The 26,239-nt window shown below is 46.2% G+C and overlaps 1 protein-coding gene across 4 annotated transcripts in view; it reads left to right on the forward strand.

Moving 5' to 3' along the window:
- The window catches only part of LOC147608634 (histidinol dehydrogenase, chloroplastic-like), a 72,204-nt gene extending 46,222 nt beyond the window's left edge, over positions 1-25,982 (forward strand). For all 4 annotated transcript variants that reach the window (XM_086788907.1, XM_086788904.1, XM_086788905.1 and 1 more), the window contains exons 11-14: positions 24,653-24,763; positions 24,836-25,003; positions 25,086-25,176; positions 25,260-25,982. In XM_086788907.1, the coding sequence (XP_086645033.1) occupies positions 24,653-24,763; positions 24,836-25,003; positions 25,086-25,176; positions 25,260-25,528 (639 nt within the window). In that variant the 3' untranslated portion in view covers positions 25,529-25,982. The remainder of the gene's footprint in view (positions 1-24,652; positions 24,764-24,835; positions 25,004-25,085; positions 25,177-25,259) is intronic.
- Positions 25,983-26,239: the final 257 nt, after the last annotated feature.

Here is a 26,239-nt window from a genome sequence, read left to right on the forward strand (position 1 = left end):
AACTTCCTGCTGAAGAGCCTGCAGCTTGTTAATATGCTCCCGCATCGTCGACGACTTTGCATGGCTCATAACCCGCATCTGTACTTCCAAGGAAATCCTCTTCATGGGCGATACCCTGTTGTAAATGTTGGGTTACAGGCCTAAATGACCCCCTCTATGTACTCTTGTATATCTTTGTACATGGCCTTTTTTGAAGGCTTAAGATTTCTTTTTTAAAAGGTCCTTGGCCAAGTTCACATTGAACTTGGGCCAAAGACTAAGACCTTACTTTTAATAAAAGGGAACACAAGGGCAAAATGCCCTAACGATTTCCCCCAAATCGTACGATCTCTCTCTCTCTCCTTTTCGAACCTCCACGCCTCTCTCTCTCTGTGTGCTCACGCCTCTTTGCTGCAGCCCCCAGACCACACTATTGGACCTTGTGCATCACCTGCCACCTTCCCTGCTCCCTTTCAACTGGTATCAGAGCCTCTAGGGTTTCCCAAATTTCTGAGCAGGTGGCTGGACAGCAAGTAAAAAGGGTTTCTATCGCGACAAAATTGCTTTCCATCGCGAAGCCCCTTGTTTCCCGGGTCCCTACGGGTGCCGGCATTGACAAAACAGCCCAAAACAGGTTGTTTTTAGGTCAAAAACAGGTTATTACAGCGAAGTGCAGGTTTTATCTTGATGTATTAAGTTGTGGGAACACTTGTACATGGTCTCTACTACCCTACATCGGCCAAATTTGCTGAAAAACAGGTCAAAAACAGGGTTTTTACAGCAAATTACAGATTTGCGCAGGTTTATGCAAATGTACATGTGATGTATTTCGATTGGGGAATGTATTAATTGATGTAATTTGCGAGCATTAAGCAAGTTTTGGATGCGAAATGCCTATTTCGAGTCAATTTGCTGCACATTTATGCTAAAAATTGGGGCTTTTGCCTACATATGCTCCCAAAGGCTGTGCTTTTGCATTATGTACGCTTTGTGAGGTAGAAAACAACAATTTTTGTTGTTTTTGGGCAAAAATCAGCTTGCTGAATTTTCTGCGCAGAAAATTCAGAATTGATTATTCTTGCCTAAACTTGCATATTTTGGCTCGATTTGCTCCTGTGACCCTTTGGAGTTGCTGTGCACATTGCGGTGAGGCTATAGTTCGGTTTTGGTGCAGTTTGCCCAAAAAAATTTCAGCACTTAAGCCCTCTCGTTTGTGCAACTATGGCATCGACTTCCTCTGACGTCAAGAATCTCTTTGAGATCAAGCGGTTTGAGGGAACAGGTTTTGATCTTTGGAAGGATAGGATTCAAGGAATCCTCTTCCTTAAAGATTGTGACAGGGCACTTGAAGCAGAGAAGCCAGAAGATATGTCAGATGCAGCATGGCTTATATTGAACAAGAAAGCCATTACCTACATTAAAATGGCCGTCTCTGACGAGATCTTGGTAGACCTCAAGGGTCTTGTCAATGCGTTTGAGTTGTGGGAGAAATTGAAGGCAACGTATGAGAATACGACCCCAGTTAATCAGGTGCATTTGATGCGGAAACTTGTTGGCATGCAGTTAGATGAGTCCAAGAGCGCTGCAGAGCACTTGTCGTTGTTTACAGGTACTTTATCTCAGTTACAGGACTCAGGTTTGCCCCCTTTTGAAGATAAGCTCAAGGCTATCTTCTTGCTGATGACTCTACCTGATTCTTGGGAGACTTTGGTGGTCTCATTGTCAAACAATCCCAATTTGACCTTTGATGGTGTTAGGGGTTCTATATTGAACGAAGAAATCAGGAGGAAAGCAAGTGGAGAGGGTGGCAGTTCAGCCAACATGGTTAGAGGCAGGACAGAAAAGAAGACTGATTATGCACAAAGGAGTAAGAGTAAGAGTAAAGAAAGGGGAAATGCCAGCAAAGGCAAGGGTGATGTGACATGCTATCAATGTGGCAGGAAAGGTCACAAGAAACCCGAATGCAGGTACTACAAAGCAGAGTTGGAAAGGAAGAAGAGCGGTGGAGACAAAAAGAAAGAGAAGAAGGAAGTCAAGACAGACACACAGGACAGCTCAAAGGACAAAGAGAAGGCCAATGTGGCTTCTAGTGTTATTATTGAGGAGTTGTCAGATGTAGAGGACATCCTATGTGCCACTTTGTCAGCCGACGATGCTCATGAGTTTGATGTCTCTCTCAATGTTCATGCACAGGACATGCAGATCACCAAGAGTGATCTCATTGATGCTTTGTTGACTGTTAATGATGCATTATCTCAGACTTGGATAGTCGATTCCGGTGCTTCGTTTCATGTGACTCCTATCAAGGAGTGTTTCTCTACTTTTAATGCAGGCAGCCATGGTCATGTATACCTTGGAAACAATCATGCATGTTCCATTGAGGGTATTGGCACTGTGCATCTTTCCACAGATGGCACAAATGAGCTTGTCTTACATGATGTTAGATATGTGCCAGGAATCAAGAAGAGTCTGCTTTCTGTTGGACAGATGGATATGCATGGTTACAGCATTTTGTTTGAGAGAGGATCATGGAAAATGACTAAAGGCTCAAGGCTGATTGTGAAAGGTACAAAGAAAGGGACACTTTACTGCTTGCATGGAAAGGCCTTGTCGGGCAAATTTATTGCTTTGGCTGAAATTAACTCACATATGGAGTTGTGGCATAAGAGGCTTGGCCATATGAGCCACAAAGGCCTTACTAAGCTTTGTAATTTGAATAAGCTTGATGCTAAAGGCACAAAGCTTGACTTTTGTAATGAATGTCAATATGGCAAGCAAGTGAAGAGTTCTTATTACTCCGGTGTCTCTCGCAAATCTAATGTGCTTGATCTTGTACATTCTGATGTTTGTAGCATGCCTGCCAAATCTATGGGGGGTGCACACTACTTTGTTTCCTTTGTTGATGATCATTCTAGAAAAATTTGGGTTCATTTGCTCAGATCTAAGGATGAAGCCTTTGCTGCGTTTAAGAAGTTTCATGCATTTGTGACCACCCAAACAGGTAGAAAGCTGAAATGCTTGCGTACGGATAATGGGGGTGAGTTCACAAGTGGTGAATTTAATAAATTTTGTGAAAATTTGGGCATTAAGAGGGAGCTTACTGTTCCATACAGCCCCTCTTCTAATGGTGTGGCTGAAAGATATAATAGGACTCTATGTGAGAGGGTGAGATGCATGCTGTCCACAGCTAATCTCCCTCATGGATTTTGGGGAGAAGCTCTAAAAACTGCAGTGCATATATGTAATCGATCCCCTCACATGTCTTTGAAAGGTGACATCCCTGAGGAGGTTTGGTCTGGCAAACCTGCTTCATATGATCACTTACGCGTCTTTGGTTGCGAAGCGTTTGTGCATATAAGACCTGAGTTGAGGAGTAAGTTGGATGCAAAGTCCATTAAAGGCCTCTTCATGGGATATGGTGAAGAAGGTGAAATGGGCTACAGGATTTGGTTACCTCAACTCAAAAGGGTTGTGCGCAGCCGGGATGTTGTTTTTAATGAGGCAAGGCTGCTTAAAAACAATTGTGCCTCTAAGGATGACCATAAAAAGGTTAAATTTCAGCATGTACAGCCACCTGTTAGGCCTGATTTTGACCCTCAGGATGCACCACATATGACTGAAAATGTTGATGAACCAGTGGTGTTTGAGCCAGATGATGTTGGACAGCAAAATGAGGCTCCTGAAGGGCATTTGCAGCCACATAACAATGCTGAAAACGGGGCTGAAAATGATGTACAGCAGTCCCTTGTTGATGATTTGATTGTGCCACCTGATGTAGGCCCATTGCCAGAGAATGTGGATCATTGGGTAAGGCGGTCGACTCGTCCAAGGCGGAATGTAAGTAGATATGATCCCTCTTTGCATTATATTATGCTGACAGATGAGGGGGAGCCTCTTACTTATAAAGAGGCAAAGACATGTGAGCACAGTAAGAAGTGGGAGCTTGCTATGCAGGAAAATATAAAGCTTTGCATTCGAATGATACTTGGGACTTGGTGGAATTGCCCAAGGGAAGGAAAGCCATTCCTAACAAATGGGTGTATAAAATCAAGACAGTTGATGCAAAACCCAAGTATAAAGCAAGGCTGGTTGCAAAGGGGTATGCCCAAACGAAGGGCATAGACTTTCAGGAAGTGTTCTCTCCTGTAGTGAAGATGACCACTTTGCGTGTATTGTTTGCCATAGCAGCTGCCCTTGATTTGGAATTAGACCAAATGGATGTGCATACAGCTTTCTTGCATGGCGATGTTGATGAGGAACTTTACATGAAGCAGCCCGAGGGCTTTGTTATTCCTGGAAAGGAACATTTGGTATGTAGGCTTAAAAGAAGCTTGTATGGGCTGAAACAAGCCTCTAGACAATGGTACAAAAAGTTTGATGCTTTCATGCTCAAACATGGGTACAAAAGGAGCCATGCAGATCACTGTTTGTACACAAAATTTGATGAGGATGGCAGCCCTATCATTCTTGTGCTCTATGTAGATGATATGTTGATTGCTGGGAAGAAAAGAAGCACTGTTGATGCTCTTAAACAGCAGCTGAAATCTGTGTTTTCCATGAAAGACCTTGGGGCAGCTGAACATGTTCTTGGAGTAAGGATTAGAAGGCAAAGGGACCAGCGCATATTGTATTTGTCTCAAGAAAAATACATTGAAAAGGTGCTGGACAGGTTTAACATGGCTAATGCAAAGCCTCTTGGTGTGCCATTACAGCCATATGTTAAGTTCTCCAAGGATGATTGCCCCAAATCTGATCAGGCAACCAATGATATGCAAGGTGTTCCTTATGCATCAGCTTGTGGTTCACTTATGTATGCTATGGTTGCTACTAGGCCTGACATAGCCCATGCAGTGGGAGTTGTGAGCCGATTTATGGCTAATCCAGGCAAATTGCATTGGGATGCAGTAAAGTCCATTATGAGGTATTTAAAAGGGACCAAAAACAAATGCCTTTTTTATGGTAAGGGTCCTTTGGAATTGAAGGGATTTTGTGACTCTGACATGGCTGGTGATGTGGATACACGCAAATCCACAAGTGGTTATGTATATACTCTTGCAGGAGGTGCTGTCTCATGGTGCTCTAGACTACAAAAGATAGTTGCACTGTCTGTTAGAAGTCATCTCCTGTCTAGATTTATACACCAGGGCCTTTGTTGTGGGTGTGCCCGCCCTTATGAGGTGTTTTATCATTTTTCCCCACTCTCCGTATTTTTCCCCTATTTTTTCCCATTTTTCTGAGGCTTGGGAGGGCTGCCAGGTGATGCCAGGAGCACTCTGAAGCTGGCCGACTGCATCTGTAGCAGTCGTGGGCTGTCTGAGTGCTGGCCGACTTGTTCTGTGCAGACATGGGGCACCAGATGCTGGCCGACTGCTGTTTTTCAGCAGTCGTGGGTTTTGTCCAGTCGTGGGCCTCTTCCAGTGCTGGCCGACTGCCCTCTAGGGGAGTATATATAGCTCCTCAGCCCCCATACCTCATTTGTATCATATTCGGGATCTTCTTGTGTATATCAGAGCAGAGTTACACGCCTACATCTCTCTCTTTTTGTGCTGTTTTTTCTGCCTGCGTTTTTGCTCTTGTGTTCCCAGATTTGGTCATCATCTCCGCTGCATATTCTGACATGGTATCAGAGCCTAGGCTCTAGATAGGTCTTGGGATTTGTGTGAGCAAGAGGGGGCTGTTTTGTGGCTGATTGGTGGACTGTTTTGGACTGTTCGGGAAGAGGAGAAGCAAGAGGAAGGCGGGCTGATTTGCTGGACAGCCACTTGCAGGTATCAGTTCTTCTTTGTTCCCACCCACCCACCCTTTTCAGAGTACATCCCCGCTATGGCAGATCTGTTTGAGATGGCCGAGAGACATGTGAAGATCCCGACTCTCCCCACGTTCCCGGTGGACCGTCAGTTAGACGGGAGCAACTACGGCATATGGAAGGTGATGATGGAATCCGTTCTGGAGTCCTACGATCTCGCCGATTTCGTCGTTGTTGGTGTTCCACGGCCGGAAGTAGAGGAAGGGGAGTTACCGTTAACCCGAAAGGACCGGGAGGCCCAGACGCAGATGTGGGATCGCGTCAACGCCAGGGTCCGTTCGTTTATTTTCCTCAACTGCACACCACAGGTAATCAATCATGTAAAGCACATGACGCTGGCCAGAGGTATATGGCAGCATTTGGCCTCACTTTATAACAGGGTATCGCCCATGAAGAGGATTTCCTTGGAAGTACAGATGCGGGTTATGAGCCCTGCAAAGTCGTCGACGATGCGGGAGCATATTAACAAGCTGCAGGCTCTTCAGCAGGAAGTTCTCCAGGCTGGGAAGGAGATATCGTCAGAGGACATGGCCATAACGTTGCTGTCACATTTGCCCTCTTCGTACTCAGCATTCTACTCGTCGTTGATTACCAGTGGCAGGCTCAGCACCATCACATGGGAGGAGCTTGTGCCCATGGTCCTGGACCAGGAGGAACGATTCACGAACCCTCCTCAGGGTGGAGGTTCGGAGGCCTTTACTGGCCAACGGTCGAAAGGCCGTAACTCGGGCAAGGGGAAGGCTTCATCGGAGAAGTCTTCTGAGAAGATGTCCGACGCTGACCGCGAGAAACTAAAGGCAGAGAGGACCTGTAATGATTGTGGCGAGAAAGGCCACTACTGGAGGCAGTGTCCCAAGCGGAAGACCGAGAAGGGTGAAGACTCCTCAGCAATCATGAAGACTCCGGCTTTTGTGCACCTGGAGGTGATGGACACCGATGCTTCATTTTCTTCAGGCAGGGAGGAGATTGGAGGACTCTCCGCAACGGATACTCGGGAGTGGATTCTCGATAGTGGTGCTTCCAGGCACATGACTCCTTCCCGTTCCGGTTTACAGGATCTCTGCAGGTGTTCTGGTCATATTCTTACTGGGGATACGTCCACTATCCCAGTTCACAGTGAGGGCAGGATGGAGATAGTTCCCGATGGCAGAGGGGGGAAGCATTCCTCCCAAGTGTTGTATGTTCCGGCACTTGGTTTTCATCTGTTGTCAGTGCATCAGGTTTGCAAGACTGGCGTACGGGTGGAGTTTGATGAGCATTTTGTTGCTCTCCGGGACAAAGCAACAGGCCAAGTGGTTTGGGAAGGTGGAGTGGAGAATGGAGTTTACAGGCTTTCAGCACTCTCTCTCCCAGGTCCTCAGGATTGTGATGAGTGGCAGTTTGGTAATGGCTACTCAAGTGTGGATACGCTGCAGGTACAGGCTTTCCGAGACCAGGTGGTGGATAGCTTACCAGTGGATGGCAGCAGTTGGCAGGAACTTTCCAGTACTGAGGTTGGTAGTTCTTGTGTTCGTGAGTCAGAGGAAGCTGAACAGGTCACTTATGCTCTGATGTCTCGTCGTGTTCGGGACATAGAACTTCCAGTAGTTGAGGATGTTCTTTCCACGGGGACCTTTCGGAAAGCCAGGCAGGTGGCAGGCGCTTACTTGCAGAAGGAGGTGGTTTCTCCAGGCTTTGTGGTTCCGGATTCAGAGGGGGTGGTTGACAGGTTTCAGAAGGCCTTGCGTGGTCTTCAGAAGGTTTCCAGGACTTGCTTGTGCACCGTAACAGGTGTTGATCCTTGTGAGCAGTGTGATGTCTCTGTGATTCAGAAGCTGTATGGTTCATGGATCTGGTTGATGGACACCGGATTGGACGGGAGCTTCCTGATGAGGCAGTTGAGCTCTTGGTTGCGGATGTCTCTTTGGGAGGCAGGATTGCGTTTCCTGTGGTTTCTGCGGCATGCGAAGGATCATGGACTCTTGTACACAGGAGGGGGATTGTTGGATGGAGTCCGACTCCACGGTTGGAGTGACTCGGTTTGGGGAGGAGATCCGGACACGAGGAGATCTACTTATGCCCGAGGAGCAGTTTTACGGAGCATGAGGAGGTTACATTGCAGGCTTGGGCTTCCACAGGAGGAACCCATGGTCATCCAGAGGCACTTTGTTCGTGAACAGATTGTTGCTGATGACATCTTGCTGGAGTTCTGTTCGACGGAGGACAGTACAGTGGACCTCTTCACGAAGTCGCTCTCAGGATTTGCTCAGGCGGCACCCCAGCTCCCAGTGGTTGGTTACACAGCCAGGAGCTGAGAGGGGGTGTTAGAAGTCATCTCCTGTCTAGATTTATACACCAGGGCCTTTGTTGTGGGTGTGCCCGCCCTTATGAGGTGTTTTATCATTTTTCCCACTCTCCGTATTTTTCCCCTATTTTTTCCCATTTTTCTGAGGCTTGGGAGGGCTGCCAGGTGATGCCAGGAGCACTCTGAAGCTGGCCGACTGCATCTGTAGCAGTCGTGGGCTGTCTGAGTGCTGGCCGACTTGTTCTGTGCAGACATGGGGCACCAGATGCTGGCCGACTGCTGTTTTTCAGCAGTCGTGGGTTTTGTCCAGTCGTGGGCCTCTTCCAGTGCTGGCCGACTGCCCTCTAGGGGAGTATATATAGCTCCTCAGCCCCCATACCTCATTTGTATCATATTCGGGATCTTCTTGTGTATATCAGAGCAGAGTTACACGCCTACATCTCTCTCTTTTGTGCTGTTTTTTCTGCCTGCGTTTTTGCTCTTGTGTTCCCATATTTGGTCATCATCTCCGCTGCATATTCTGACACTGTCTACTACAGAGGCTGAATATATTTCAGCCACTAAGGCTTCCAAAGAAGCCATATGGTTGGCACGTTTATGCAGTGAGTTTGGTTTGCCTGACAAGGCACCTATGCTTGGTTGTGATAGCCAGAGTGCCATATGTCTGGCAAAGAATGCCATGTTCCATGCGCGCACAAAGCATATTGACGTGCGGTATCACTTCATTAGGGAAGTGCTTGAGGATGGCCTTATCACAGTTGTTAAGGTACATACGTCACAAAACCCTGCAGATGCTCTCACTAAGTGCTTACCCAAAGCACAACATCAGCTATGCATACAGATGGTGGGAGTGACTTAGCTTAAAGGCGCCATTTATGCCTTTAAGTGGGAGGTTGTTGGGTTACAGGCCTAAATGACCCCCTCTATGTACTCTTGTATATCTTTGTACATGGCCTTTTTTGAAGGCTTAAGATTTCTTTTTTAAAAGGTCCTTGGCCAAGTTCACATTGAACTTGGGCTAAAGACTAAGACCTTACTTTTAATAAAAGGGAACACAAGGGCAAAATGCCCTAACGATTTCCCCCAAATCGTACGATCTCTCTCTCTCTCCTTTTCGAACCTCCACGCCTCTCTCTCTGTGTGCTCACGCCTCTTTGCTGCAGCCCCCAGACCACACTATTGGACCTTGTGCATCACCTGCCACCTTCCTTGCTCCTTTCAGTAAAGTGAGGCCAAATGCTGCCATATACCTCTGGCCAGCGTCATGTGCTTTACATGATTGATTACCTGTGGTGTGCAGTTGAGGAAAAATAAACGAACGGACCCTGGCGTTGACACGATCCCACATCTATGTCTGGGCCTCTCAGTCCTTTCGGGTTGACGGTAACTCCCCTTCCTCTACTTCCGGTCGTGGAATACCAACAACGACGAAATCGGCGAGATCGTAGGACTCCAGAACGGATTCCATCATCACCTTCCATATGCCGTAGTTGCTTCCGTCCAACTGACGGTCCACCGGGAACGTGGGGAGTGTCGGGATCTTCACATGTCTCTCGGCCATCTCAAACAGATCTGCCATAGCGGGGATGTACTTTGAAAAGGGTGGGTGGGTGGGAACAAAGAAGAAATAAAACCTGCAAGTGGCTGTCCAGCAAATCAGCCCGCCTTCCTCTTGCTTCTCCTCTTCCCGATCAGCCCAAAACAGTCCACCAATCAGCCACAAAACAGCCCCCCTCTTGCTCACACAAATCCCAAGACCTATCTAGAGCCTAGGGCTCTGATACCATGTCAGAATACGCAGCGGAGATGATGACCAAATCTGGGAACACGAGCAAAAACGCAGGCAGAAAAACAGCACAAGAGAGAGAGAGATGTAGGCGTGTAACTCTGCTCTATATACACAAGAAGATCCCGAGGAATGATACAAATGAGGTATGGGGGCTGGGGACCTATATATACCTCCCTAGAGGGCAGTCGGCCAGCATAAGGAAAAGCCCACGACTGATAAAAAGGGTCCACGACTGCATAAATGCAGTCGGCCAGCAATCTGGTGCCCGAAACTGATCAAAACCAGTCGGCCAGCAGCAAGAGTGCCCACGACTGATAAACATCCAGCACTGTACTGCTCTTGGCACCCTCTGGCAGCCCTCCCAAGCCTCAGAAAAAATGGGAAAAATAGGGGAAAAATACGGAGAGTGGGGAAAAATGGGAAAACACCTCATAAGGGCGGGCACACCCACAACAAAGGCCCTGGTGTATAAATCTAGACAGGAGATGACTTCTAACAGATACAACCATTCTTGACCAAGGATCATATCATAATGTGCCAAATTCATGACTTGGAAATCCAATTTGTCACGATAGTGCTGAATTCGAAAGGAGAGGTGTTTGGCAATGGTGTTACACGAGGATGTGGAACCATCGGCAAGCTCTACTTCATAAACAACAGTACTTGGAGAAGTCCGAATCTTCAATCTCTGAGTCAAGGTGGTTCCCACAAAATTATGAGAACACCCACTGTCAATGAGCACGTGAATAGAGTGACTGGAAATAGAACCTTGAAGAACCAAAACGTGAGTAGACCGCTGAGGCAACGGTGAAGAGGCAGTTTGTGCTGTAGCAGTAGCGGTAATTACTGAAGCATGTGCAATAGCATGGTGATTAACTGCACGCTTTCCTTTGTCAGCAACCAGGGGTTTCTCCGCAGAAATGGGGGGTTTAGCATTAGAATTCTGTCGATGAGTTGGTCTTTTGGGGCACTCAAACCAACGATGAGGTCCATTACAAATTGTGCACAATCCTTTCTTTTGTTGATCCCGTCCAGAAGGAACAGTAGAAGGACGAGGATTGCGAGATTGGTCACGTCTTTGGTCCCGTCCACGATCCGAACTGTGTGGTTGGAAGGAGTTAGAATGTCGGAACCGAAAAGAGGACGATCCTTCTGATCGGCGAGGGTGTTAAGAATTATTCCATTGGGGATTAGACCGGGAGGTAGAAGAGCCAGTCGACTCTCTGCGACTATCTCGGCTCATACGAGATCCATTGGCTTTCTGAAAGTCATTAGCTCGACCGGAAGAGGAAGGATTTCGAGAATTAATGTCTGCAACGCGCTCGGCATATCGTATGGCATCGGCAAGATCGACAGGGTCTAATCTCCAGTATCAAGTTGGTGAACTGGGAGATATAAGAGGCCAAGGAACCAGTTTGGTCCAAATGGCGTAAGCGAGTACGGGCTTGGAAATCCGCATTGGCAGGTACGAACTGCTTACGAAGGACCCGCTCGAATTTTTCCCACGTTGTAACCGTTTTTCTAGCGTGCTGTCGTTGTTGCCACCATAATAAAGCAGTGTCTTTGAGGAGGGATACCACAAAAATCACCTTTTTGGAGTCAGAAAGGGTCATGGTTTCAAAGTATAACTGCAGTTTGTAGAGCCATTGGTCTAAGATGCGCTTATTGCGCTGACCACCATAAGAGTCAGGGGTTTAATTTCCAATTTCTTTGTTTTACTGGCTTGTAAAAGACGATAGAGTTTTAAGGTCGCCGCCTTCTACCTCGGAAGGAATGACATCTTGGTCTGCTGCTACTGTTGCTGAAACATTTGTTGCTGGTACGGAACTTGTGTAGGAGTGGCGATCCGTGTGGAGCTGCTGGATCTGAGAGGCCAAGGATGCCATAGACTCCTGGAATTGCTGTTGGAACTGCTGTTGAAGTTGCTGCAAAGCTGACTGCCATTCCGGAGGGGTTGGTATATCAACAGGTTCTGCCATGAGAGGAGATGTTGACGTAGAGGCTTCAGGGTGATGAGGCTTTGGGGGTTTTTGCTGTTGATGACGCCGCTGGGCTCTAGTAAGAACCATCGGCTGGAGGGTGCGGCATCTGGAAATCCCGAGAGGAGAGGCTACGTACTGGTGAAGCGGCTATAGACCATCCAATATAGTAAGGGCGATCCTCTGGGACTGGGCTCGCACGAGAGTCTGGTACTGGAGAAAAAGGTACAGGAGTAAGGGCAGCTACTGGTGTCAAGGGTGTATACTCCGGTGTAGAGGGGCGCACCGTGAAGGAAGATGGATGAATGTCCTCAGAATAAGTGCAATATTCATGAAAGATGATGCTACACTCGGGAGGATAGCGCCCACCAGATAAGGATGACGCCCGAGTATAAAGCCCGAGTATAAAACAATAATGATCCAAATCCTGTGCAGAAGTACGAACACGGATCACCCACACGTCGAATTCTCGGAGGTGAGAAGTCGGTGTGGCTATCTGAATGCGGTAATGAGTGGGCTGGAAAAAGGGGGGCACACTCACTGGAACAGGGGCTGAGACTGGTGGAGAAACACGGGTAGGAGAGGGCACTTGTCATGTGCACAGTGTGTATCTACCGTGTGCTATACGCATGCAAGACTAGTTTCGAGGCTTGGGGAAGCTTGGAACTAGGCAGGCTGATTGACGAGCTGAGTTAGGGAAATACTAACGGGCGGGCACCCAAGTATGGACGGGCGGGCGCCCAAGTGTGGACGCCCGATGATCGGCCAAGAGCCTATAAAAGGGTGGCCAAGGTTAGTTATTGTATTATAGAGAGTCTCGCGAGTTTGTGAGAGCTCTATGGTCTTGGAGCCTGGATCTTGTGCAGACGTGCACCTGCTTTGTGCAGCCGAGGCCGGCAGCAGTCTCGAGGCCCGCGAGGGCAGCTTCGTGGCGGTATGGGACGTCACGAGGAGGAGATTGGTCGGTACGTCAACCTACACTGTCAAATCTCCACGAATCCCCTCGCGATCGATCTTGGTTCGAAACTCGAATCCTGCAAACAAACGAACAAACAAACAAGCAAGGGGGTGCAGGCCTGACTCACCTCCCAACCATGACAGCCGTGGGCGAGCCCACAGTCTTGGCTGTCCCCATCGAGCCACGAGCTGAGCTAACTAGGATGACGTACCGACCAATCTCCTCCTCGCGACGTCCCATACCGCCACGAAGCTGCCCTCGCGGGCCTCGAGACTGCTGCCGGCCTCGGCTGCGTAAAGCAGGTGCACGTTTGCACTAGATCCAGGCTCCAAGACCATAGAGCTCTCACAAACTCGCGAGACTCTCTATGTCCCAATAACTAACCGTGGCCACCCTTTTATAGGCTCTTGGCCGGTCATCGGGCGTTGTCGTGCCATGGCACGTCTATGGTGTGAAACCATGCATGTGAGGCCATTAAATGCAAATCCAGATGCATGGGATTAAGTGCCACAGTGTACATGATATTCCGAGGGCTAGCAGAAGTCCCTGTGCCTGTGTACATATGGTGTGCGTGGTTTACGAATAAACTTTGCCATGAATGCCCTGGCAAATGTACAGAGTGGGTGGTTTTATGGTTTTTTTTTAACGAGCTGATGGTGATGCCTGCACGTGAAAGTGTGCCGGGAACTTCGAAGGTGATGATGGTTGGTCAATCTGGGGCTGATTGTGGATGCAGAGATGGCACTCCATTTTTAGCATGAATGTGGAGCTGGTTACCAAATGCAAGGCACTGACTGCAATGGTCGTGTCTTGGTAATAATGATGCTGATGATTCAAAGCAGATATTGCAGCTCTGGTTTTGGAAGGTCGTGGGTGAGGCGTGATGATCCGAAGCATAAGGAAGGAGGGGGTCTTTTAGCATTAGTTGTGGCCATTAGTGTGGCTTTTGGAAAAAATTAAAAATATATATACACTAAATAAAGGTGGCCAGCTTGAGGGGAGACGTGGAGGGTTTATACGTTGGCGAGCGCACCATCGAGAAGGCTGGCGAAGATGCGAAGGCGTCAACTGTTGGCTGCTGGTGGCGACTGGAGACGCCAACACGTTGGTAGCCGGCGGTGACTGACGAAAGCGAAGGAGAAGAGGGGATCACCTTGCAGAAGAGCTGGGGGGAGAGGCAGGCGCCCTGGTCATAGAGAGGCTCTTGGGTGAGCGTGCAGGCGCAAGGCGCAAGAGGGAGAGCTGCAGTTGGCTGCTTCGAGGGAGTAAGAGTCGGGGGGGGGGGGGGGGGGGGGGTCCAGAGGGAGGGAATGGACTTACTGAGGCGCTGCAGGTAACCAGAGGGAAGAAAAGGGCTGTGAAGGGAGCGCTGCGTAGGTCGAGCTGGTGAGCAGTAGAAGCGGAGGCGCTCGGGAGGCAGCAAGCGCAGAGGTGAGGCGAAGGCCTTGTAAAGTGGTGGCCGCCTCTGGACAAGAGTGAGTCTGGAGCGAACAGGCCCCTGGTGGGGGTGGTGAGCTGGCGCAGAGGGCACGAAAAAAGACGGCCGCCGGGTAGAGAAAAGGGGTTCGAATTGTGTGTGGAGGAAAACCCTTCTTTGCATCAAGCTCAGTTGCTCTTTATGTTTTTCTATACGCTGTCAACTATTTGGTGTTCGATCTGCGTAGCCTTTTTGTGGTGGTGCTGGTGCTACTTGTGATAGTCTGTGCTGAGGCTTTGGTGTGATCGTGGGGTGTGAAGAAGCTGTCGTAGCCTGAGAAAGATGGTGGAATGCTAGTGGTGGCCGCCTCTGGACAAGAGGGAGCTGGAGCGGACAGACGCGAGGGGAAGCTGGAGACCGCCTTGTTTGTTTGGGCTTTCAGGCGCAGCTGCAAGTACACACAGCCGGGGCCTCCCTTGTGAAGAGGAGAGTAGCCGGTCGGTGCTCGAAGACCGCTTGGAGTGTAGCTGCAGGCGAAGAAGGTTTGGTTTATATTCTTGTTGTTGGATTCAATAAGCAGGTTTTCAAGAGATCAAAATCTCATCTTCATATGATGAAGCTGGCAAAGAGTGAAGTATGTTATGTGAATGGTTACATGTATATGGGAATCTTTTGAAGATTGTGCTATGCCTACATGTGTTATGTATGAAGCACTTGGATAAAGGGTCAGGAGATCTATGCTTGGAACTGGTCATGCTCTTGACACATAACTTATGTGCATTCATCAAGTTGAATTTGGGGTTGTTTTGAAGTGAATTGGCACATGTACATGTCGACCAAAATTGAGATGTCATAATCCCCTTGAAGAGTTATATATTCTGTTTCCTTGCTGGGATTTGAAAACGACTCTCACAGCTAGAAGTCTCGCACTTGCCCAGCAATACCGCCCACGTCACGACAGCGTCCACACTTGGGTGCCCGCCCGTCCATACTTGGGTGCCGGCCCGTTAGTGTTTCCCTAACTCAGCTCGTCAATCAGCCTGCCTAGTTCCAAGCTTCCCCAAGCCTCGAAACTAGTCTCGCGTGCGTGTAGCACACGGTAGATACACACCGTGCACATGACATACTCCCCTTCCTCTAAGAGCTCACTAAAAAGCCAGGGTAATCTCTCTAAAGAGTAGTCAATGTCTCCCATGTAGCGTCCTCCTCAACACGATCCTTCCACTTGATCTTGTATTCTGTGATAAGCGTATTACGCAATCTTCTTTCACGAAATCCAAGAATCTTTTCAGGTTCGTACGGAACAAATGTCATGTCCTCGACATCTATAATTTCTTGAGTAACTAACTGATCTGCTCCACCTAGTACTTCCTTAAGTCTACTGACATGAAATACAGGATGAACTTTCACATGAGAAGGCAAATCCAATTCATATGCAACTAAACCAATCCGTCGTGTAACACGAAATGGTCCACAATATCTAGGGGATAATTTCGGAGATCTACCTGTCCGTAAAGTCTCGGAATCTTTCGGAACTCGCAAATACACTATTGTTCCTTCAGAGAACTCTCTAGGTGAACGATGTCTATTAGAATAAAACCTGTCTCGGTCTTGAGCACTTCTAATAGATTCCTTTGCAACTTGTAACATTTCCTGCATATCTTGCAAAAAATTACGTGCTGCATCATGCTGAAGTCTTGAGAATCCTACTGTAACAGGTGATCTAGGTTGAAAACCATACATAAGCATGAAAGGACTAAAACCTGTACTCGTATGCTTAGTACTGTTATATGCAAATTCTAACATAGGAAGATAATCTTCCCATGAACTCTGTCTTTTGGATACATAAGCTCGGAGGAGAAAAAAAAAAACAAGGAAAGCACGTTTTTTTAAAGCTTTCGTTTTCTTTTTGAGTTTAATTTTTTTTTTAAAAAAAAAAGTTTTAAAAGACCCCTCCTCCAAGGTTTCCAAGTGTTTATTTTTTTTAAAGAACTTAGCATATATATATATATATATATATATATATATATATATATATATATATATATATATATATATAAACAGAAAAGCAAAGCAAAAGCTAAGCCTAGCTTTCGGAGATTTTTTGACTTTTGGGAAACCTTTAGAAACCCCCTCAAGTGGGCTTCTTGCCACACATCTCTCAAGTTCTCAAGTTTTCAAGCTCTCAAGCTCTCAAGTTCGCCCGCACTTTCATTGTGCAAAGATTGAATTTTCTTTCACGTACCCTCTTCACGATGTCGACCCAAGAATCAGCGTTGGAGCCCCTCGTGGAACGCGAAGGCTTGCCGGCTACGGAAGGTACCGATGCCGATCTTTTTGACGATTTTGTGGCAAAATCCGATTTCCAAGAGTTCAAAGTAGCTCTCGAAGCTTCTTCGACGGAACGTCAGGCACAAATCGCAGCCCAGATGCAGGCTTTACAGAACTCCATCGCTCTCTTGACCACTACCCTCTCTACTTTCTCGGGTATGGATACCTTGGCTTCAGCTTTAGGCCCCAACATTACTCCGGAACCGTTCGGGGGCGAGCAAAAGTAGCGAACCAAGGAGATCGTGGACACTTGGCTACATAAGTGGCAAGTTCACTTTCAATTTCATCCATATGATGATGGAAAGAGGATCCAATTAGCAGCAGGTTTCCTGTCCAGCAAAGCTTTGCTTTGGTGGAAGGAACTCAACCCTAAGCCAACGACTTGGGCACAATTTGAAGACGTTTTCAAGAAAGAATTCCTCAAGAAAGAGGATGATTACGATGTTGTTGCCCGGTTTTCAGCTTTGACCATGACCTCGCAGCACCTCACTTATGAGGTCTACCTCCAGAAGTTTCGTGACTTGCAGATGAAAGCTACAAAGATGGATCCCACTACTCTTTTGGGGTTTTTCATAGCTGGTTTACCCGACTCGTACCGATTACAGGTCAAAAATAACAAATGTAAAACATTGGACGAGGCCATTCATTCAGCTCGTATTCAGTGCCCAAAGCAAAAGGGTACCAAGTCAAACGCAGGACCCAAGCCAAAGGCAGCTAACCAGTTGTCTTTGACAGGTACGTCAATAACTGAACCTTGTTCTGATTGTCTGTTCAATTCTAAGGTATTTGGCTTGCATGATCTTCTCCGAGTTTATGGAGAAGTGAATGGCCATAAATTCACATTCTTTTAGACCCTGGCAGTTCGCATAATTTTGTTAACTACAAACTTGTACAGAACTTGAGTCTTGATACGACACTCAGCGACCATACCTATGAGGTACGCCTACTTGCGGGAAGGCAAGTTTGGGATCGCAAGGTGGAGATGCTTCCAATCCAGATTCAAGACTACAAAGATACTCTGGAATGCTATGTTATGCATCTGGAAAATGTAGACTTGTTATTAGGGATTGAGTGGTTTACGACTCTTGACGTCTAGATAGATTGGTCTAGTCATATTTTTTCTTTTCAGCATAGGGACACCAAGTATAGTATTTTAGGTGATTGTATCCATCTCTCTCAGGGACCTCTTGTAAATACAATTGATTTTGGAAATATAATGAATTCTTCTTTGTATACCGCTTTCCATTGTGTATTGATTCCACTTTCTTCTTTTCTCATCCCTTCGTTGGATGTAAATGAATTAAGTGTGTTTGAAAGCAAAGAATTACAGAAGATACTTGATTCATTTCAAGATGTATTTCCTAAGGAACTGCCATCGGGTTTACCACCTGAACGGGCAGTAGATTATCGTATTGACTTGATCCCTGGTGCTCATCCTGTCAGTATTCCACCTTATAGGATGAGCCAAGCTGAGGAAGATGAGTTGGCTAAACAACTCGCAGATTATTTGAGGATGGGCCAGATCCGTCCAAGTAAATCACCTTGGGGTACACCTGTGTTGCTTAGGAGAAAGAAGGAGGAGAATGTGTATAGATTACAAGAGATTGAACAAGCTGACCATTAAGAACCGTTATCCTCTCCCTAGATCAGATGACCTGATTGACCGGTTAGCAGGAGCGAAATATTTCACGAAGATAGATTTACGTACTGGCTATCACCAGATACGTATTCATGAAAGGCATGTCGAAAGAACCGCCTTTCGGACTAAGTATTGCCATTACGAGTTTCTCGTATTACCTTTTGGGTTAACCAATGCTCCAGCCACTTTCCAGCAAATGATGAACGATCTTTTTCGTGAACATTTGGGAAAATTTGTGGTGGTGTTCCTGGATGATATTTTGATTTATAGTCGCACTCTTGAGGATCATGTCAGACACCTCACGATTTTCTTATCTATTTTAAGACAGAATCGACTATATGCTAAGTTAAGTAAATGTGAGTTCTTTATGACCGACATCATTTGCTTGGGACACAAGATCACTAGAGATGGATTGAGCATTGACTATGACAGAGTTCAGAAGGTTTTGGACTGGCCTATACCACGAACAGTGAAACAACTTCGTTCTTTTCTCGGTTTTGTTGTTTTTCTTCGGAAATCTGTACGGGAGTACTCTCAGCTCACACTACCGATGACCGACTTATTGAAAGGTCGTGGACATAAGTCAAATCAGCCTATCACTTGGAATAACGATTTGGATATGGCCTTCAGACTTTTGAAAGATAAAGTCAAGGAAGCACCTATCTTAGCATTACCTGATCCTAGTCGGCCTTATGTTCTTGAAACTGATACCAGTGACTATGCTATCGGGGCTGCTTTATTTCAAGATGGTAGACCGGTTGCTTTTGAAAGTAAAAAGCTAGACGATACTCAATCTCGTTGGCCAACCCTTGAGAAGGAGCTTTATGCTGTGATTCATGCTCTCAAGGTTTGGAGACATTATTTATATGGCTCCAAGTTTGTGGTATTGACTGATCATCAGTCAATTAAGTATGTGTGTGATGCGGATGATTTGAGAGACAAGAAAGCTCGTTGGGCAGAGTTAATGCAAGATTTTGATTTTGAGATCCGTTATCGGAAAGGGTCCATGAATAGTATTGCAGATGCGCTTAGTCGGATTAGAGAGGTGAATACTTAGGGCTTTGCAGGACTGATAGTTATTTTGGTCCATTTTGGCAGAAGATCCAGGACGGGAGCTCATTGATTGACCAAGACTCGGTGACTGAGCAGTCTACTATTCAGGCTGCAGGAGGCCAGTGGATGATTCGGAATGGTTTGCTATTCCGTAATGATAAAATTTGTGTACCACAGATCTCGGACATTAGGTCCAAGATTCTTAAGGAGTGTCACGACGCCCCTTTTGCTGGACACCCTGGGGTACACAAGACACTATCATTAGTGAAACACACTTTTTATTGGCCGAAGATGAAAGGGTATGTAGAAGATTATGTTCTCAAGTGTCAAATTTGTCAGGAAAATAAAGCTGAACGCTTTAGACAGGCTGGGTTGTTGCATCCTTTGCAAATCCCAGGTAATAAATGGGAAAGTATTTCCATGGATTTTATTACCGGATTGCCAAGAACACATCAAGGCCACGATTCTATTTGGGTTGTGGTAGATCGCTTGACAAAAATGGCTAGATTTTTACCGACTCGGAAGACTATTACAGCTACGCAATTAGCTCGGCAGTTTATCGAGCAATTGTTTAGACTGTACGGGTTACCGCAGGACATAGTTAGTGATAGGGACCCAGTTTACGAGTGATTTTTGGAAACTTGTTTTTGAGAAGTTGGAAACAACTTTGAATTTGAGTTCCTCAGATCATCCTCAATCTGATGGCCAGACTGAAAGAGTGAATCAGATTTTGGAGGATATGCTTCGGGCATATGTATCCAAAAGACAGAGTTCATGGGACGATTATCTTCCTATGTTAGAATTTGCATATAACAGTACTAAGCATACGAGTACAGGGTTTAGTCCTTTCATGCTTATGTATGGTTTTCAACCTAGATCACCTGTTACAGTAGGATTCTCAGGACTTCAGCATGATGCAGCACGTAATTTTTTGCAAGATATGCAGGAAATGTTACAAGTTGCAAAGGAATCTATTAGAAGTGCTCAAGACCGAGACAGGTTTTATTCTAATAGGCATCGTTCACCGAGAGAGTTCTCTGAAGGAACGATGGTGTATTTGCGAGTTCCGAAAGATTCCGAGACTTTACGGACTGGTAGATCTCCGAAATTATCCCCTAGATACTGTGGACCATTTCGTGTTACACGACGGATTGGTTCAGTTGCATATGAATTGGATTTGCCTTCTCATGTGAAAGTTCATCCTGTATTTCATGTCAGTAGACTTAAGGAAGTACTGGGTGGAGCAGATCAGTTAGTTACTCCTCAAGAAATTATAGATGTCGAGGACATGACATTTGTTCCGTACGAACCTGAAAAGATTCTTGGATTTCGTGAACAAAGATTGCGTAATACGCTTATCACGGAATACAAGATCAAGTGGAAGGATCGTGTTGAGGAGGACGCTACATGGGAGACATTGACTACTCTTCAGAGAGATTACCCTGGCTTTTTAGTGAGCTCAGGAGTGAGCTCTTAGAGGAAGGGGAGTATGTGATGTGCACAGTGTGTATCTACCGTGTGCTATACGCATGCAAGACTAGTTTCGAGGCTTGGGGAAAAGCTTGGAACTAGGCAGGCTGATTGACGAGCTGAGTTAGGGAAATACTAACGGGCGGGCACCCAAGTATGGACGGGCGGGCACCCAAGTGTGGACGCCCGATGACCGGCCAAGAGCCTATAAAAGGGTGGCCAAGGTTAGTTATTGTATTATAGAGAGTCTCGCGAGTTTGAGCTCTATGGTCTTGGAGCCTGGATCTAGTGCAGACGTGCACCTGCTTTACGCAGCCGAGGCCGGTAGCAGTCTCGAGGCCCGCGAGGGCAGCTTCGTGGCGGTATGGGACGTCGCGAGGAGGAGATCGGTCGGCACGTCATCCTAGTTAGCTCAGCTCGTGGCTCGGTGGGGACAGCCAAGATTGTGGGCTTGCCCACGGCTGTCATGGTTGGGAGGTGAGTCAGGCCTGCACCCCCTTGCTTGTTTGTTTGTTTGTTTGTTTGTTTGTTTGCAAGATTCGAGTTTCGAACCAAGATCGATCACGAGGGGATCCGTGGGGATTTGACAGCACTATGGACTGAGAGGGTGTATCCTGTAAATAACTGAAGTCATAGGTTTCCTCTGCCATAAGCCGTCGGAGAAGAGGGTAGTGTGTGTCCACGTGATCGGAGAGGTGCTTTTGAAAAAAGGGGTATTGGCCCCGGAGGAGTGGAGAGCCCGCAAAAGAATGAAATGGCGGGTTGCTGATATGTTAATACTCCACATTATGTGAAATGTGTATACTCAAGAAAATGGAAAGATCACACCTGAAGGAGGTTGCCATATTAAATAGTATTGCTAGAGAAGAAGCACCAAGGTAGTAACCGTCAAGCCACGGAGAACACCAACTACACGTGGTTGGTCCAAACGCCAACATAGACCGCAGGAGCCTAGCAATGAAGGAGGCTGCTTTCGAGGAAGGGAGGCGGCAGCAAGTTGGCGCGTAGAAGACCAAGGCAGGCGCCGTTTCGTAGGAACCCGTAAGGTAATTTGAAGTTAAAAAAATAAAATAAAAATAAATTTAGCTTAGTGCTGGTCGCTGGCCGTTGGGTTCTCCTTTTTGTGTGTGTGTGTGTGTGTGTGTGTGTGTAAAGGTGACGGCCTGGATCGCGTAGCCGTCTAGAGGGAAAAGGTGCGCCGCTTCGTAGGGGCGCCGCTAGCAAAGCGAAGAGGTGGCGGGCAGTCACTATTCGGCGGCGAGGAGCTCTGCGGGGCAGCTGCATGAATCAAACGAGGGGCTCACAGCCTGCAGCGCACGAAGCGAGGAGGGGGGAGCAGTCGATACTCAGCAGCTAGGGGCGCTCAGGGCCGGCAGTTGCACATTGCGAGGAGGGGGCACATAGCCTGTAGTGAACAAAGCAAGGAGGGGGGTGTTACGCCAGATCTGCCATTGCTCCATAACTCCCATACAACACACGTGTGGGTTGTCGAGGGGGGAGAACGCCGAGTGAAGAGGCTAAGTGGCCCGCAAAACCCATGGGGGAAAAAGAAATAAATATTTTACATCACCATGGGCAAAGCTTTACGCCAAGTCCACCTTCGCTCCGCTGCTTCCATACAACACCGAGAAGAGGGGTGGACGAGGGAGTGCCGCGGAGAGGGTGAGGGCTTCACAACCCACGGGTAGGAAAAAATTTTGCTCTGATACCACTGTAAAGCTTTTATAGCTTTATTAACATGATTAAGACTTAATTAACAAACATAAGATAAATGCTGATAGAAAGATTGAGTTGTTTGCATTGAGACAGGGGCCTTTCTTAAATAGAGGCCGAAAAGGTACAAGTGAAGAGACACATCCCTGGGAAGGGGTGTGGCTCTTGAGTCAACGGTTATGTCCTTTGGACTTAGGGGTGTGTCTTTTAATGAATAGACATGTCCTTTGATAGTGACCCATGTGTAAGGGTGTGACCCTTCACAAGTGTCCTTTCAGTTAATAAGGGATTAAGGAGTAATTAAGGAGAGATTAAGAGAGTTAGTCACAATCGTGACAAGAAGAAGAGAAAAGGGGAGGAGGCGAAAAAAAAGGAGAAGTGGAAGAAGAAGATTGGAAGGAAGGAGAAGAAGAGGAGAAGAAAGTAGAAGAGGAGGAGATGGAGAAGAAGAGACAACAACGGAGGATGGAAGAGGAGACAAGAAGGAAGAGAGGAGATGGAAGCAAAACAACAAAAAAAAAAACCAAAAAAAGAAAAACGAAACTTGAAATTTGAGGTTTTGAGGTTTTTTAGAGAAAGGAGGAGAGGAGTTGCAAAGTGATGAGGAGGAAATGAAAGAAAACTTTAAAAAACAAAAAAAATTTGACGAAACCTGGCTTGACAAAAGTTTCGATGGTTTCGTAGAAATGTTTCGCCACCACGAAACATTTCAGAGGTTTCGTTTGGACGAAACACGTTTTTTTGTGACTATGGCTGCATGTCTGACGCTGCTGGCAAGTCAAACTGAATCAGGTATTAGCAGCGCCCCAAAGGATGTATGTCTATGATCTTTGCCGGCACTCCAAGGAGGCTAGCCTGTAGAAGATCTCTATACTAATTAATTACTGCGGTATGTATATTTGAGTAGGTTATCCATCTGCCAATGGTGCATGACATTAAATGGTGGTACGTCATCCCTATTGCACCACGTTCCAAAGTGATGTATAATACATTCACTGATATGGAGCATATGGAGGATGTAACAAGCCGCAATGAAGATGATGTCAAACATGCCAATGAAGATGTTGTGAACGATGATCAAGAAATAAGAGATGATCATGATAATGAGGATGAGCATGCCATTTCTCATGATCATGAGATTTCTCATGATCATGAGAATGACCCTACCATTGAGGATGATGGTGATGTTGATGAGGATGATCAGGGCATCGATAGCATTATCAATGGACAGAATATCGATAGTGGAATAAATTTAATCGTAGCCTTACAAATTGATGTTGATCGTTTGACAAGGATGGATCTTATTGAAGATGAGATCGAACCCTAACCAGTTGTCTGCAAGCCGGGCGGCTACCAACAATCTTGCACACCAGAGTGGAGGCCCTAGAGATGCAACTGTCATAGCGAGGAGCTGGAGGCCCACTTCTGAGAAGGATAGGCAAGGGACAGCGGCCTCGGTCGGGGATGACGGAGTGGCTGCCATGGAGTCCTCATGAGGGGTGAAGACTAGAAGAGTCCGAGGCTTGCTGGATGAGAATTACCCAAGAACAAAGAAAACTGCCTGAAGGAATGAGGGACAGCCAAAGGGGGGGGGGGGGGGGGGGGGGGGTGCAGGCGGGGGCTGAATGCAAAAGCGAGGGGGGTGATGGCGGGGGGCAGTACAGTTTGAGGCTCGCAGCTCGCAGCTCGACGCTATTCTTGCTGCTGGTCCCAAACTTAAAAATCTATGTTACTATGAGAATCCAATTACAGAAATCAAACGCATAGATCTATGGTACTATGCCCAGTACTAAAGTGCTCAAATCAAAGTTCCAAAAACGGGTATTCATTATATTTCTTGATATTTATATAAGATGAGACATCTTTCAAAATTGAAGGCAAGTTCCTGAAAACCCTTCTCTTATTTTGTGGAGTTTATGCTTTTCTGAATAAATTTTGAATATCTGAACTTCAAGTGTACGCTCAAAGAATGGGGCTGGGAATGTCGGTGGCTGGCCATGGGCCTAGAGCTTTTCATGCGATAGATGTGAGTAGATGCTAGAAATTGTTTCCACGTGAATTATTTCCTGCCATATGTTTGATGTCAGTTTTTTGACATGTTTGCTATGCTTTTCATGCCATTTTGTTTGCTGATTTAGCTTACACATTTATCAAGCACGAGGAGAGTAAATTTGAGGAGTTAATATCTTTATGATTCGTTGAATTGATTGGCCTTTGTTCTACTTTTGATGCAGAATAGTGAAGCCATGATCTCTATTGATATGCCTGCTGGTCCTTCTGAAGTATTGGTAATAGCAAATAAATCTTCTAACCCACGTCACATAGCTGCCGACCTGCTTTCACAGGTAATCATTCAAGATATGTAGTGTTTTCCTTTGATTTGTTTGAAGTGTTGATGTTTTCTCACTTGTTATCAGGCTGAACATGGACCGGATAGTCAAGTGGTGCTTGTAGGGGTTGGAGAAATAAACTTGGCATTGATTGAAGATGAGCTTAGGAGACAGTGCGAGGAGTTACCACGTGGAGAAATAGCTGCCAAAGCCCTTGCTCATAGTTATACTCTTCTTGTGTCTGACATGGCAGAGGTACATCTATATCATAGCAACAGGATTTATTTGTGTATATCACAGGGAACTGCCTAAGGAATTGTTTGTTGTTTGAGAGCAGGCTTGTGCCTTTTCCAATTTTTATGCTCCAGAGCATTTGATCGTTAATGTTGATGATGCTGAAGAGTGGCTGGGCCACATTGAAAATGCTGGTGAGTCATTCATTGCCTTCCACTAATAATTCTCTTAATAACCCTTTAGGACCTTTAACTCATTGGTATGTGGAAATTATCAGGCTCAGTTTTCTTAGGGAGGTGGACACCTGAGAGCGTCGGTGATTATGCTAGTGGCACAAACCATGTGCTGCCAACATACGGCTATGCACGGATGTATGGGGGAGTCTCACTAGACTCCTTCACGAAGCAGATGACTGTCCAGTCCTTGACACAGGAAGGCCTTCAAGCTCTTGGCCCTTCTGTAGCAAAAATGGCAGAAGTTGAAGGGCTTGATGCACATAAGCGGGCAGTAACCTTGAGATTACAAGAACTTAGGGTGAACGTGTAGTTGTTTGAGGGATATCTAAAATCTGGTGCCATTTATGACATTGCACTTGAAAGTGTGAGCTAAACAATGCTATTTTTCCCAAGCATTGTTTCTATCATATAGCTTAGGAGGCAACACACCTCTAGAGGGCGTTCACACCTAAAGAAAAGTTCTCCCCAATAAGTCTGAACTTCTAGCACAATTTAGTTTGTGTAAGGCTGAATCATTTGTTTTTCTATGTTGATCCTAACATGTACTTCTCATGATCAAGGTGGCATCATGTAGATTGCTGAAGGTTGTCCTTTTAAGTGGCTACCATACTCCACTTCTAGCACAATTGTCAATGTTTTATTCCCTGATATGATTGTTCATGAGGGCTTTTTCATGGCACCTTGGTCAACAAAGCAGAAATGGAATTTTACATGGGCAGCATCACAACAATTTTAGAAAGCTACAAAGCAGGTTTTTTCATGTGGCATCAAATTTTCCATTTAAAGAATCATATGAAATTTGCATTACCATTAAAAAAAACTAAAAATAGTATTTTTATATTCCTTATCTTTTCATAACCAAAGATTTAGCACAGCAAGGTAATCTAATTTTGCAGCGTAGCTATTTTTCATGTAGCAGAAAATATGGAGTAATAAAAGAGTGTCTTTAGGTGCAATATGTCTTTTGAGGATCAATGAGTAAAGGCTTTGCAGAGCAGCCCAATTTCATAGCACAGTCGTG

Source organism: Cibotium barometz, chromosome 53 (genome assembly GCF_041138505.1).
Source record: "Cibotium barometz isolate CiBa-2024 chromosome 53, ASM4113850v1, whole genome shotgun sequence".
Classification (NCBI taxonomy): Eukaryota; Viridiplantae; Streptophyta; class Polypodiopsida; order Cyatheales; family Cibotiaceae; genus Cibotium; species Cibotium barometz.